This window comes from Carcharhinus amblyrhynchos, chromosome 14 (genome assembly GCF_965287045.1).
Source record: "Carcharhinus amblyrhynchos chromosome 14, sCarAmb.v2.hapA, whole genome shotgun sequence".
NCBI classification, from domain to species: Eukaryota; Metazoa; Chordata; class Chondrichthyes; order Carcharhiniformes; family Carcharhinidae; genus Carcharhinus; species Carcharhinus amblyrhynchos.
The window spans coordinates 51,235,509-51,251,021 of record NC_137337.1 but is presented as its reverse complement, the minus strand read 5'-3'; the positions used below and the strand labels follow the sequence as shown (position 1 = coordinate 51,251,021).

Genomic DNA, 15,513 nt, shown 5'->3' with positions numbered 1-15,513 from the left:
TTGAGTGTCCTATGAACCCAGACCCCAAGATCCTTCTGATCTTCCACACTGCCAAGAGTCTTACCCTTAATATTATATTCTGTCATCCTATTTGACCTGCCAAAATGCATCACCACACACTTATTTGGGTTGAAATCCATCTGCCACTTCTCCGCCCAGTCTTGCGTCCGATCAATGTCTCAAACAGTTGTGTTTATTTACCTTTCCCTTCACTCTTGAATGCATCTCAAGTACCCCATTGCTGCTAACTGCAATGTTTACAATGACCTTCAGTCTGACTGACAGCTGTAGTTTCTTCAGATGGAATAAGTGGTTTCACTTCTTTTACAAACCACTTATTCCCTTATTCAAGAGAAGTTGTGATGAGCAACTGTCAGTTGTGTGTGCAGTAGTGCACCTATTGCCTGTGGCTCTGAATGTCACTGTGACACTGAATATTTATCCCTCCAGCTCATTCCAGGGCACTGTGGATGATCTCTATGGCAACTGTCAATCAGCTGCACCAGTCACTCCTGTTTAGATATTTGAGCAGATTCATTCATTTTATGATTTACCAAGTCAGGCAAGCTGTGTGGGTGACTGTGCTACCATTGCAGTGCTCCCCCACCATCTGGGGTGCCATCAAATGCACCCATGTGATCGCCAAGGTGCCAGCTATACAACTTGGATGTCTTTCTGAACAGGAAAGCGCTTCACTTGGTGAATGTTCAGACTGTCTGTGACCACAAAACCCAGATTCTGCAGGTGTGTGCAAGGTACCCAGGCATGATGCATACGTTCATCACCACTTGCAAATGCCCAGGCTCTTCACTGCTCCAGCTCACCTCAGTGATTAATGACAAGCTTTACTGTTTAAAGGTAGCTGATGACACCTGTCAGGCACCTGAGGACAGACCCTGAGGAGAAATACAGCCATTGCCATGCATCTATAAGAGGAGTGGTGGAGAGGATGATTGAGTTGCAGATGAGGTTGAGATGTCTCGACTGATCCGGGGACACCTGCTTGAGTGAGTGTTGCTGCGGTCTTAACAATCTCGCTCACTCCAAGGGTGAACCTCTTGAACAAGAGGACATTGCAGTATCTGCTTCATATATGGACATTGAAGAGGACTTGGATGCTGATCTTAAGTGGCAGTTCGCATTATGTTGTGATTTGTTATTCTACTAGGGCAGGACTGGGATTCGCAACCACTTGCAGTTCCACTGAGTATGCATATCAAGTGTTAAATGGGACCTCTGATTTCACTGATTTAAATGGAACGAAAATCAGTATTTTCTCTCAGGTTATTACCCAAGTGATGAAGAGGAAAGTTTAACTCCATGGAATCTATGTTGTTTCAGATACAGAAATAAAGAATCAGAGACTTTAGATTCCAACATTTCAAAATCTAATTCAAAATGATCTTCCATACACTAGTTTATTTCTGGGATTCATAATTGTGAGATAGATTTTGTGTGTGATCTTTTCGTGGGGCTCACAGGGCTTACTATCAGTTTGTAAAATTATGCCGCAGTTTGTTAAATGAACAAATCAAAAATGCACATGATGCATAAAGGATCAGTTCCTGACAATGATGCAGGTCCAAACATTTCATTTCCAAGTGAGCAGTTACCAGGCTCAATCAGCAAGGATAGGAGATACAGTTCAAAGGCAAAGCACTTAGCAAAGATGGTTCTGTTTGTGGATATCTGACAAAGTTACTGATTAAAAAGTAGTATTGACAATGTATGGGAGCAGACTACCTAATCTCAGTTAGAAAATGATGCACAGTGAAGAGTAAAGCATCAGCATAAGACTGAGTATGCAGCTAAGCTAGCAAGCAGACACCATTTTCCCATTTCGATTAACGAGAATACCAAATTTTTGAGTTGGGAGATTGTTGAGGCTCTCAGCTCAGGTGAGGGGATGCTATTTGATGGCTTTCTTCTTCCACCTCCCTTTAAATTGTAATGGAAGATGCAATCTGCAATGTTAAATTAGCAGAAATTGATACTGTGCTGGGACTTTGAGTACTCATTGTTTCATTTTTTGTAATAAAATATACAAGGCTATGGTGAGTCAGTGTAGTTTTTTGCAGAATAAGCATGGTAATATGTAAACACTTATCCAGGCCTCTCCCCTACCTCCACCCTATCCCCGTAACCCCACACATCTTCACCAATCCATCCAACCCATACATCTTTATGATGCCTTCGTTATTACTCAGTTTATCACATGACCATCACAATTTTGGGGCCCAATGGGGCATTATATTAATAACTGTTATCTGAACCTTAGGATTGGTTATGATAACCCAAACCATTCCCCAACTAGTACTTGCTATTCATCTTACCTATATAAAATGTAGTTACATTGAAAAAGTATCTGTGGGATGCTAATACCTATGGGAAGATAACCCAGTGCATGTAAACATTTGTTAGGAGATAGTGAAAAGGTTATTAAATTAAACAGAATAAATAAGCGTATTTAAATCATTACTTTCAATATCTTTGATTGTCATCTCATTGACATTAAATTAATAGTGGACACTTCTAAAGGAAAAATGTACGATGCTCTTTTTCATTTTTTCACAGGATGAGTGCCGCTGGCTAAGACTTGGCAAATATTGCAAGGATTGCAAATCCCTAGCTGCCTACTTGAACTGCCACAATATATGTGGTGCAAATACACACACAGTGCTGTTAGGAAGGGAGTTACAAAACTCTGATCTAATGACAGTGAAGGAACAGAATATGGTCCCAAGTCAGGGTAGTGTAAGGTTAGTAAGGTGCTGGCGAAGAAGCCTTAGTGAGTTGCTGCAGTGCAGCTTGTAAATGTTGCGAAATGCTGTAACTGTGCAGCAGTGGTGGAGAGAGTGAATGCTGAAGATGGTGCCAATCAAAAGGGCTGCTTTGTCCTGGATGGTGTCAAGCTTTATGAGTGTTATAGGAACTGTACTTATCCAGACAAGTGAGAGTATTCCATCAGAATTGTGATTTGTGCCTTGTAAATGGTGTACAGGCATTGGGGAGTCAAAAGTTGAGTTACTCACCACAGAATTCCCACTCTCTTACCTGCTGTTGTAGCCAGAATATTTATATAGTTGGTCCAATTTAGTTTCTGGTCCATGGTAACCCCCAGCATATTAAAAGTTAGGCATTCATTGTTGATAATGCTTTTAAATGAATTGAATTCTCTCTTGGTGGTGATGCTCATTGCCTGGAACTTGCGTAGCACAAATGTAAATTGCCAATTATCAGCCTGTTGTCCAGGTCTTGCTGCACATGGACACAGACTGTTTCAGTATCTGAACTAATGTTTACTGAACATTTTGCGGTCATTAATAAGCACCCTGACTTCTGACCTTGTGATGGAGAAAAGGTCAGTGATATAGCAGCTGAAGATAGTTGGCTATAGGACAGACACTAACCTGGGCCGAGAGGTGGCAGATGGAGTTTAATGCGGAAAAGTGTGAGGTAATTCACTTTGGCGGGAATAACAGATGTGTAGAGTATAGGGCCAACGGTAGGACTCTGAATAGTGTTGATGAACAGAGGGATCTAGGTGTATAGATCCCTGAAAGTTGGGAATCAAGTAGATAAGGTAGTTAGGAAGGCATATGGTGTCTTGGCGTTTATTGGTAGGGGGATTGAATTTAGGAGCCGCAACGTCATGTTGCAACTGTACAAAACTCTGGTGCGTCCGCACTTGGAGTATTGTGTGCAGTTCTGGTCCCCACATTATAGGAAGGATGTGGAGGCATTGGAGAGGGTGCAGAGGAGGTTTAGCAGGATGTTGCCTGGTATGGAGGGAAGGTCCTATGAGGAGAGACTGAAGGATTTGGGGTTGTTTTCGTTAGAAAGAAGGCGGCTAAGAGGGGACCTTATTGAAACATATAAGATGATTAGAGGTTTAGATAGGATGGACAGTGATAGCCTTTTTCCTCGGATGGAGAAAGCTAGCATGAGGGGGCATAGCTTTAAATTAAGGGGTGGTAGATATAGGACGGATGTCAGAGGTAGGTTCTTTACCCAGAGGGTGGTGAGGGATTGGAATGCCCTGCCTGCTGCAGTTGTAGATGCGCCTAGTTTGGGGGCATTTAAGAGATCCGTGGATAGGTTTATGGATGGAAAGGGATTCGTTTAGGTTAGAGGGTCATTGCTTTTTTTAATTGGTTGGCGCAACATTGTGGGCCAAAGGGCCTGTTCTGCGCTGTAATGTTCTATGTTCTATGATGGACTCCTGCAGTGTTGTCAAGGAACTGTGATGATTGACCTCCATCAAGCACAACCATGTTCCTTTTAGAAATAAAAACAAAATGCTGGATAAACCCCGCAGGTCTGGCAGCATCTATGGAGAGAGAAACAAGAGTTGAAGTTTTGTGTCCATGTGACTCCTCTACTTTGGCTTGGTTTGATTCCAACCAGTGGAGAGTTTTCCCTGATTCCCATTGACCCAAGTTCTGCTAGGATTCCTTGGTCCACACTCTGTAAAATGCTGCCTTAATATCAAGCACAGTTGAGCTCTTTTATCCATGTTTGAACCAAGGCTGTAATGAGGTCAAGAATGAGTGATCCTGGCAGAATCCAAACTGAGCATCAGCAAGTAGGTTATTGCTGAGGATGTGTGCCAGTTGATAATATTGTCACTGACATCTTCCCCATAGCTGATGATCGAGAGTGGATTTATAGGGTGATAATTGGTTGGGTTGTATTTGTGTTGCTTTTTGTGGACAGAACATCCCTGGGCAATTTTCCACATTGCTGAGTAAATGTACTGGAACAGCTTACTGGAATAGCAAGTTCTAGAGCCTTTCAGTCTTCAGTTCTGTTGTTGTCAGGGCCTATGGCCTTTGCATTATTTAGCTGAATTAAGACTGGAGGAGGTCAAAATGGATCATTCATCACTCGGTATTTCTGAAGTTGGTTTTAAACGTACTTTATCTTTTGCATTGTTGTGTTGCTCCCATTGTTGAGGATGGAGGCTCCTCCACCAGTTAGTTCTTTAATTGTCCACCACCATCCACAACTGGATGTGACAGGACTGCAGAGGTTAGACTTGATCCATTGTTATGGGATCAGTTAGCTGTGTTCCAGAGGGCAGTTATATTTCAGTGGGTTTGCAGTCACCTATAGACCAGATTACATTAGTGAACCAGATTTTTACAGCGATCAACAATGATTTCATGATCACCATTACTGGGACTGGCTTTTAATTCCAGATTTATTAGTTGAATTTAAATTCAACCAGCTACTGTGTTGGGATTTGAACCTGTGTCCCCTGAGCATTAGCCTGGACTCTGCATTGCTAGCCTGGTACGTTACCATTACTCCATCATCGGCAATTGTTAATTTAAGGCTAGTGAATGTGCAATCCTTAATGGTTGATAAGTCTCCGTCTTGATAATAAATATCTCACATTGCATGACATGAATGTTTTACCCACTCTAATTGTATAGTTTCTCTAAAAATGCTTTGTGACCTACAGCATCTTTGAAATATGTCTGCTGTTATGATGCAAAAAAGCAGATTAATGAAAAACCTATTATCAGCCATTGGCCTCATGGGATATTTACCGTAGAAATGATGTAAAGCCATTTACTAAAATTACCTTTGTATACAGAAACATGTATACAAAGGTGTTGTCAAAATAATGTTAGATGCAAATTGGAAGTATATAACACAGGCTTTGTTGCAGCAACCAATTCAAAAGCAGCAATATGCTTGCTTTAAAAAATGGAGTTAAGAACCAAGTTAATACAATTACATGTGGTCTGAAAATTGTCTTACTGTTATAATTTACCATTTGTTACTCAAGATAAATCTTCCAACCAGAACTTGAAAATAGCTCATCGGGTTAGCCAATGAATGTAGTGCTCTTAAATGAAGAATCTTAGTAATAATTTGCACTGATGAATGATGCTTCATAATAAACTAATTTAAATCTCCTAAATTATTCTCTAATAAGGTTTGTGCCCATACCATTTTTAAAAATGGAGAATAAATTGTAAGGAACATTTACATGGAGTTATGACAACCAAAGAAAACTTGTTCATTAATCCATATTTTGATCTTTGTTTCTGGTATATTATTCATTTATTAAATTAAAAAAATGTATTTTAACAAAAGGTGCCTGAATGTGATTACAAAAGTTCTGGGTTAATGTACATTTAGCAAAGCATATTCTATCACAGTATCAGTAATTCTTAAGGTGGCAACTAATAGCCATTATTTTCTAAATATTGTGGATTTGATTGAAAAGTGAATGCTGATGTTAGACTTTAACTTCTGCCCCCTCAGGTGGAACTGACAGGCAGCAGTGTGTTTGATTATGTCCACCCTGGAGACCATGTGGAGATGGCAGAGCAGCTGGGCATGAAACTTCCCCCAGGGCGAGGCATTCTCTCACAGGGTACCGCAGAGGATGGAGCCAGCTCAGCATCTTCGTCCTCACAATCTGAGACCCCTGAGCCAGGTGGGAATTTCAAGCAGAAAAGGGCAGGGTTGAGGGCAAAACCTTTGTGAAATGATTGAGCTCTATTTACTGATGTGAAGACTAGAGGGAAACACAGGTCGAGCAATAGTTAAGATTCCATATAATATTACTGTTGAAATGTTCAGAACTCATTGGGCAAGCAAGATTTAATTGAACTGAAAGAATGCCAACAATAAATTGGCCTAAGTTAATAATATAAAAATTGTATTAGTAACAATTTAGGAAATTCAGATATTACTTGGAGTCCATCATATTTTTCATGCTGCAATATTGTCTGCAATTTGTGACACAGATATTTAGCACGGCAAGTTATGAAATAGTATTTTTAAATTATTGGTAGCTGTTTTGTTTTTTACAATCTTTATGCTACCTGCATTACACCAGCTAGGGATGCAAGCTTGAATTAACAAAAGCAATGTGTGCAATATTTTTACATAGCCTTGCCCCCACCCTCCATCCCACTCTTCACTGTTTAATTTGGTGAATCATGGGGGAATGAAGTGAAGCAACATTGCTCATTGGGATTCTTTCCAGACTGCTTGCAGACTTTGCTTTCAGGATGTTCCCATTTTGATGGTGTTGTACTGATGATAATTTAAGTATTAGGGGAAAATCCATTTATAAATTAAACAAAATGATTTGATATCCATCAGTCCCTTAGTTCATCAAGCTGTTCAAACAGCAGGAAGATTGGCTGGTCTGCCGAGGTCTTCTGAGAGCTCTAGTAATTAGATCTGCTAAGGATTTATTCTTTACTGATTGGGGCTTTAAATTAATTGAAGTTCCACATTTGTGGTTTTGTCCTTTTTGTACTTTTTAAAGTAGATATTTCATATTCTTATGAGCTGGAGTGGATGAGCAAGAGCAGGAGCAGTTTAAAAAGTGAATTTTCTCTGGAGGAGGAGGTGGAGAATTTAATGAGAGGTCTGATTAAGAGTGTAAGATCTGTTTGCTTACTTGGGAAATCATTATTGTACTAAGAAGGCATAGAAAATTTAATATGGCATTCATTTTCTTGTACTGCACTGCTAATACAAATCCACTCTGGGATGTCTATCTCCAACATACTGTTCATTAGACAAAATTTATTAGTATTATTCACCTATATGTTGTCAAGGAGTGTGTGTGTGTGTGTGTGTGTGTGTGTGTGTGTGTGTGTGTGTGTGTGTGTGTGTGTGTGTGTGTGTGTGTGTGTGTGTGTGTGTGTGTGTGTGTGTGTGTGGGGGCGGGTGTGTGGGTGGATGGGTGCGCACGTGCGGTTATAGGTCCAACACTTCTCTTTCTCAAATTGTGGAAGTTCAAGGATTCATTTGTTCAGACAACTTTTTGATTGACCAAAAACATTCATTAGAATCTTTCTTTCTGGTACATCTGAACAACAAAAGCTGTCCTTGAAAATAACTCTGTTAGAACAGCAGAACAATATAAATTTGCTTCCTAGCTGCTCAAACAGACTCAACTGCACTCATTGTTTGCATAAAAAATTAAAATATTTTATAAAATATGCATTACTTTAACAAAATAATAAATTGACAGTGACCACTATGAGAAATATAGCAAATGCTGAACCTGCTCAATTTTAAAGCTTGCCTGTTTTTTAAATTGGTGGAGTTCAGGAATAAAAAGCTGTTTAATTGTAATTTTTTTCATCTTGATATTGTGTATTTCTTCAAAGTGATCAAAAAGTAACAGCAAACCTTCATGTGTACAGTACTGTGGAATTGAAGATAGGCTGATGTATTAAAGGGCTGCACAAATATCCGCATCAGTGTTCAAGCTATCAGCCGATCTCCAATTCCAAGGTACAGTACACAGGCACTGGCTCTCGCTTGAACAGCCGTTGCTTTAACAAGCACATAGCATAAATGAAGTCAATTAAATTGTGCACATTTTCTAGGAACTATTTCATTATTTATTTCTAGTCTCAGTCATATTAATATTTCATTGTATAACATGAAACTACAACGTGAGATTTTCCATACCTCTTATTGTACACTAGTCAACAGAAGATGGAGGAGGAATTCTAAAATTCAGCCAAAGTGTCATGTGTATTTTGTTCATGGGTGACTGCATCTAATTAAATGTTTTTGTATGCACCAATTGAACAACACCCACCAGGATCAACACTCGTGGTCATTCTTAGATTAACAAGTTTTTATTAAAAATCTTTAAATGGAACTTTGAAATATCAAAGCGTTTAGAATATATCTTTGTAATTACATTAGACATATCCCATCATTATTTGTTAAGCTAATGGCATTCCTTAAAAATAATGGGTTCTCTTATAACCATAAGTAAATTCTTTAGTTCTATAGTTATAAATGGAAGTATCAATGTATAGCAGGCCATATTTTGGGATAGTAGTGCTTCCAGCAGGCAGAGTATTTTTGGTCATGAATGAGCAGTATCCCTATCTCGTTAATGTAAGATCTATGGCCCCTGGAATGAAGTCACTAAATAGATTTTTTCCAATGAAATTGTGTTACAACCTAAATAATTCTTGTTTTATTATATGCAAAATAAACAATTGATAATATTTATTTGTATGATAATTGTTTATTTCTTTAATTTATGTTTTTACATAATCTTTAGGCAATCCATTTTTATAATTTAAGAGTTTGCAAATGCAGGAAATCTAGTTACTTGGTTCAGAATAATTAAAGATTCTTTAATGTATTATGTCTTAAAATAAGTGAGACTAAATAATATTTCATTCAAGAAATGGAGATTAGAATAAAATTTGCTGTGGGTAATATTGATGATACTTGCACTAATTTTATTTTTTGTGCCTAATGCTTTTTAGTTTGTAGAATATACACATTGTTGTACTCTTTATGCTTTTGGTTGGTCAACATTCAATTGACAGAAAAGTTTAGATCCTATGATGTTTGTCCCTTTTTTCTGTCATAATTTTGCAGTCCATTACAGTTCAACATTTTATGAACTATGAGAGTGTTGGTGCTAATCTGAGTTGTGTTACTCTCAAAAAAAAGAGTAAAGATCAGAGAAGCAGACAATGTATGACATTTTTATGCCTCCTGCTTGGATTTTTTCAGAACAGTGCTGTCAGAAGCCTCAGGAATAGACCTCCTTCCCCGTCTTGTTAGTGTATAGGGTGTAGTTAGGAATATCTGATGAAGGGAACAAAATGAGCAAACTAAAAGGGAAATTGGAAATCACTACATTTTAGTCTGATGTATTAATTTTGCATGCTGTATTTAACCAAAAACGCAGAATGCCGGTCTTATTCATTTCATTTCTATCATAGAATCGCTACAGTGCAGATGGAGGCCATTCAGCCTATTAAGTCTACACCAACCACAATCCCACCCACGGCCTATTCCTGCAACCCCTCATATTTACCGAGCTGATGCCCCTGGCACTAGGATTAATTTAGCACGGCCAATCAACCTAACCCGCACATCTTTGAACTGTGGCTGGAAACCGGAGCACCCGGTGGAGACCCACACAGACATGGGGAGAATGTGCAAACTCCACACAGACATGACCCGAGGCCAGAATTGAACCCGTGTTTCCGATATTGTGAGGCAGCAGTGCTAACCACTGTGCTGCCCTCTGGATATTCACTAGTGCACACTCCAGTTGAGGAGCCTGAGGGTGTGTCCAGTGCTGGAAAAGATTAAATAAACTGCTTAGAATGGGCCTGGTGAATATAAAGCCAGGGCCCAATGATAAGGCCTCTGGATACTCACTAGTGCACACTCCAGTTGAGGAGCCCATGGGTATACACTTCTCCTGAACGTGGAAGGAATTTCATGTTTTGTTAGAACTTGTCCATGTTATGCGTTTGTTCTTCAGTGAAGTTGTGTTTGGGTTTCTTAGCGATTTTTTTTTTGCAGTTGAGGATTTTGCACCAGGGCTATGTATTCAAGATTGGTGCTAGTTGGTTATATCCTGTTTATCTGGAACCCATTAATCTAATTTAACTCCACCTACAACTCAGGGTCAACATTTTGTTTTTTTTTGGAAACTGATAGCCATTGGAAAATAACTAGTTTTTCTCTGGAGCAAAGCTACTTCAGTGGTTGTTTGCTCTTGGGTCTGAATTTCCATACGGGGCCAGGACAGTTCTCAAGTTCTGAACCCACCTCTGCCCAGGAGGGGTCAGGGTTAGGGTAGCAGTCCTAACTCTAGATTTTCATGGAGGTGGACTGCTACTGGCAGGGAGTGAAGTTGGCAGCCAATTAGTGGCAGCAGAGGTGGGAATGAAGTTGGAACTGTATACACACCAGCCAGTACTATGGCTGCCATTTGACTGAAGGTTTTGCAGCATCAGTGATGGGAGAGGAAAGGTAGTTAACTAGCCTGGGGCAGGGTTGCCTCTCACTTCACAGAAGCTGACCTGGAGGTCCTCCTCAACACAATGGGAGAGAGGAAGAGTGTCCTTAATTCAAGGGGTGGCAGGAGAGGGTCATGCTTCCAAACCAAGCAGGCATGGATTGAGGTTGCTGGGATCATTAGCATCTGGATCCAGTGCTGGAAAAGATTAGATGAACTGCTTAGCTTGGGCCTGGTGAGTGTAAAACCAGAGCCCAATGATAGGTCTCTGGATACTCACTAGTGCACACTTCAGTTGAGGAGCCTGAGGGTGTATGCTGCTCCTGGAAGGAATTTGTGTCTGGGGTGCTTACTGATCTCTCAGCAAGGCCCAGGGCCCTGGGTTAGCTGAAGGCTTGCCAGCACTGATACAACAGGTTCCTGTCTCATGAGAAGATGACATTATCCATCGAAGCAGACAGTGCATATCTCTCTCTCTTTTGTTCCTGCTAAAGAAAAAGATTCCTCATGTCTGAGAAAAAGAACTGACAGGAGAATTGCTCCTATCTGCATATTAATCACCTGGTGCAAAGCATGAAGAGATATTGCAGTCTGTAAATGAAGGAGTGAGGTACTCCCCACCCCATCCAACAGCATTCCAAAAGCTTAACTGTATTTGGAAGCTCCAACACTACGGAGGCTTCTGCTCTCCAAGGCTAATTTGCATCATCACTGCTTGGATTTGCCACAGATTCCTAATTGGAGGAGGAAAGACAGAATCCTGTGATGCCACTGGGGCAAGTGCTGAAAGCAGAGACATCAAAGCAAACACTATCACATCTTAAAGTATATCTTCTCCACAAGGATTCACTCATGTTGGTGGATCCCAGCATGAGTTTAGATAAGGTGGCAGTGGCTTAAGCGTACAGTACTGGTGAGCAGGAGAAGGTGATAGAGGCAGAAGCAGCTGTGGGTAGCACACTCAGAGGATGCAGGACAGATACAGTCATTCTCAGCTGGGGACAGATTTAATGTCCTGGGAATTACAGGTAAGGAGTTTCTGCTTTAGATCTACTGCAACAGATATGTCAGCATTCCCTGATGCACTTTGAGGTCATGGACTGAGAATGGAGGAGTCCATTTATTTTGTGTGTGCTACCGTGGCTATATGCTAGGAATTCATGGCTCCCTTGTTTTGAGAGTGACCAACCTCATGTAGATCCTCATATTGTAGTACACAAGGTGGATACACACTGATGTTCAGGGAAAGCATGACACACTTTGTAGCAGACTCTGTACCATCAGCAGTTGAGTTGATGGTACAGAGATGTTTAGAGTGAATGCCAATTGTGCCCCAGTTTGTGTTTCCCTCCAGTCATCCAAGGCACTATTCATGGGATGAGGCAGTCAGTGTGGAGGATGAGAGTGCCATCCCTCCTGGGCTCCCATCATCATTATCAGTCTCCTTGACCCTCTGACTGAGGGAGATTCTGTTTAGCAGTGCCCAGGGATAGAGGCTGTCCCTGCATTTACACTAGTGCACTGTAGTATTTTTAGAGGTGTCCTCGCTGGCAACTCAATGATGAGGATGACCATCACGTGCACCTTAACTGCAAGCCAAGACAATGGATAGGTGGCCTCTTGCAGACCACTGAATAGTTCACGGGGGTATGCCCCACATGTAAATGTCTATTTATTACCTTTTCAACAATATTGTAAATATTAACACAATACCACAGGTGTGAGAGCTTCCATTTTTTTAAGGACGTGATAAAAAGGGAGGAAAGGTCCGGTAAAGAGGGGCAGGGATGCTTATATGGAGGCATTGAAATGTCTGGTACATCACTCATTGTTGATAAGAGTGGATCTATTTGGGCTGCATCTTTGATGGAAGTTTTCTCACAGGCAACTCAGAATGACTTCCAGACCAAACTGCCCTCACGGGTTAGAAAGGTTCATCTGAAAAGTGTCTCAGTCAGATGATTCCTGATGTTGATGGCAGCCTGGCAGGATTGTCAAATCCGGCTCAGGCCCCAACCACATCTTATACAGCCAGAGCATCTTCTCCATTTTCTTCCTCTTCTTCATCCTCCTCTTAGACTGCCTGCTTTTTTGTGTCTGTGTGACTCCGTCTGTCTGAGATTCTATGTGCTGCCCAGCTCTGGCAAATAGGTCATCGATGACCAAGGAGATACAATGGTGTGCCATCATTTGCAAGATGCCACTTAAGTCCGTAGCTGGACCTTGGAAGGAACCAGCAATGAAGAATTTCAGCCATAATGACTTTGACAGTTTCTGGCAGAGCATAGTGAGCAGTTCTGTAAGGTTTGTGTTTCTCCATAAGGAGTACATAGATTTCTGTGATCATCTGCTTAGAAAGTTGCAGTTTCCTGTGGCATTGGTTCTCCAACATCTCCAGTTTTCATCACTAGATCCCATGTCATGGACATGGGCTATGTTGCCATCGCACTCCTGTCTGTCTCTGCTGTTCTCCTCATGCCAGGGCTCTGCATGTCAGTGGAGAATATTGCTCCTCCCTGCCACCAGAACCAAAATATGGGCATTGTGCTCCCAGTGTCAGCTATTGCTTTGCTTACACACATGTGGATTCCCTATAAGGTCTAGAAGCTGCAACTCTTCTTCTTATGCCCTTGTAATACCAGAAGGGTGAAGTTTCCCTGCACTGCCCAAATGCATACTGACCACTCTCCCTGCAAACCATGCACACCCAATGGCACCATGTGCCAATGTCTGAGTGCCCTTCTCACTCTTGTTGGGATGGAACTTTTCTTCTAAATATTGTCTCCTGGGGAACGGTAGAGCCCACCAGTTGCATTGCTGGGTTTTCCACCTTTTTTTCAATACCTGGAGAAAAAATGCATGCCTGGGCATGACCTTCTCCCCACTGGGAGCTGTATTTACCTGAATGGCCCCACAGGTTCTGTTTATCAGGTCTCTGTTGTAAGCCTTGTTGACGTTTGACGTTCAAAAAATGAAGAACAATACAACACAGTAACAGGCCCTTTGGTCCTCCAAGCCTACACCGATCATGTGTTCCTAACTAGACCATCCATTTGTGTCCCTCTATTCCCAGTCTGTTCATATGGCTATCTAGCTAAGCAAGATACCAAGTTCGACATCTTTGGCAAATTTAAAAACATACTTCAAATTTCAAGATCCAAGTCATTATAGTGAAAATGAACAATGGTCCTAGTATTGACCCTTGGGGAACACCACTGTTTACTAACTTCCATTCTGACAAATAGCCATCTACCATGTCTCGCTGCTTTCTGTCCTGAAGCCAATTTTGTTATTTAATTAGACATTGTTCCTCCCATTCCATAAGCCTCAATTTTGTTAATCAGACTTTTATGTGGTATTTTATTAAACTCTGTCTTAAAATCAATATCGACAATATCCATCATATTATCTTTATCAACCTTCTCTGTTACTTCATCAAAACATTCAGTTAGGCTAATCAAGCATTATCTTTCTTTTACAAATCTATGCTGGCTCACTGTAATTAGTACAAATCTCACCAAGTCCCTGGTGATCTTTTCCCTGATTATGGATTCCATAGTTCTAGCAATGAAGGCCAGCTACTTCAACATCAGCGGTCAGCACTGCTGATGTTAAAGTAGCTGGCCTTCATTGCTAGAACTAGCTTTACACCCTTCCTTGAATGAAGGGTCATCACTCTCCATTACTCTGGCACTTCCCTCATATCTAGGGAAGATTGAAGATTAACAACACTACCTGTGAGTTCCCCAGCAATTCTGACCCATCATTCTGACTTGGAACTATATCACCATTCCTTCATTAAAATCGGGGGAGTCTATTCTTAACAACACTGTGGGTGTACCTGCTGCAGATAGATTGTAGAGATGGACAACAGTGACATCCACATTTCATCACTATAGTTCACTTATTGTTCTGGGTATTGGTCATACATATTTATTTATATTTGAGCTGAAAATTTGTCTGTTTTGTTATGAATGCTATGCATAGATACAGAGTCCATTAGTTCTGTCTTTCTATTTTGAAACCTTTGGCCTCATCTACTGGTGCATTCTTAAATTTGTATGTTCTGTCCCTTTCTCCCATGCTCTGTTTGTCATAGTCTTATTGCTACCTTGTTCTCTTGCCTTGTCCTTTTCCTTTAGTTTATCAAATCTTCCCTCACCTGAGATTCCTTCCCCCAACTTTTAAAGCTCTCACTACCGCCCTAGTTGTATAACGTTCCATAGCACTGAACCCAGTACGATTCAGGTGAGGACCATCCTATTGGAATCCCAAAGCTTCCACTTTCTCTAGTACTGGTGCCAGTGTTTCATGTTCCTCTATCTTTCTGACTCATACAAGCTTATAAATTAGGAGCAGGAGTAGGTCACTCAGTCCTCAAGCCTGCTCTGCCATTCAATAAGGTTGTGGTTGATCTGATTGTAACCTCAACCTCACATTCCTGCCTACCCCCAGTAGACTTTCACTCCCTTGTTAATCAAGAATCTATCTAGCTCTGCCTTAAAAAATATTCAAAGACTCTGATTCCACTGCCTTTTGAGGAAGAGAGTTCCAGAGACACTTGACCCTCCAAGAGGAAAAAAATCTTCACCTCTCTCTTACAATTATTTTTAAACTGAGACCTATAGTTCTAGATTCTCCAACAAGAGAAAACATCCTCTTCAATACCCTCAGGATCTTAAAGGTTTCAATCAAGTCACATTTCACTCTTCTCATTATTTGGAGGTCTGGGGAATAAC

The 15,513-nt window shown here is 40.8% G+C and overlaps 1 protein-coding gene across 3 annotated transcripts in view; it reads left to right on the top strand.

Annotated features, from left to right (window-relative positions):
• Window positions 1-15,513, top strand: part of npas3 (neuronal PAS domain protein 3) — a 1,239,764-nt gene that overhangs the window by 1,067,233 nt on the left and 157,018 nt on the right. For all 3 annotated transcript variants that reach the window (XM_080202857.1, XM_080202858.1, XM_080202859.1), the window contains exon 6: window positions 6,280-6,454. In XM_080202857.1, coding sequence (XP_080058983.1) covers window positions 6,280-6,454 — 175 coding nt within the window. The remainder of the gene's footprint in view (window positions 1-6,279; window positions 6,455-15,513) is intronic.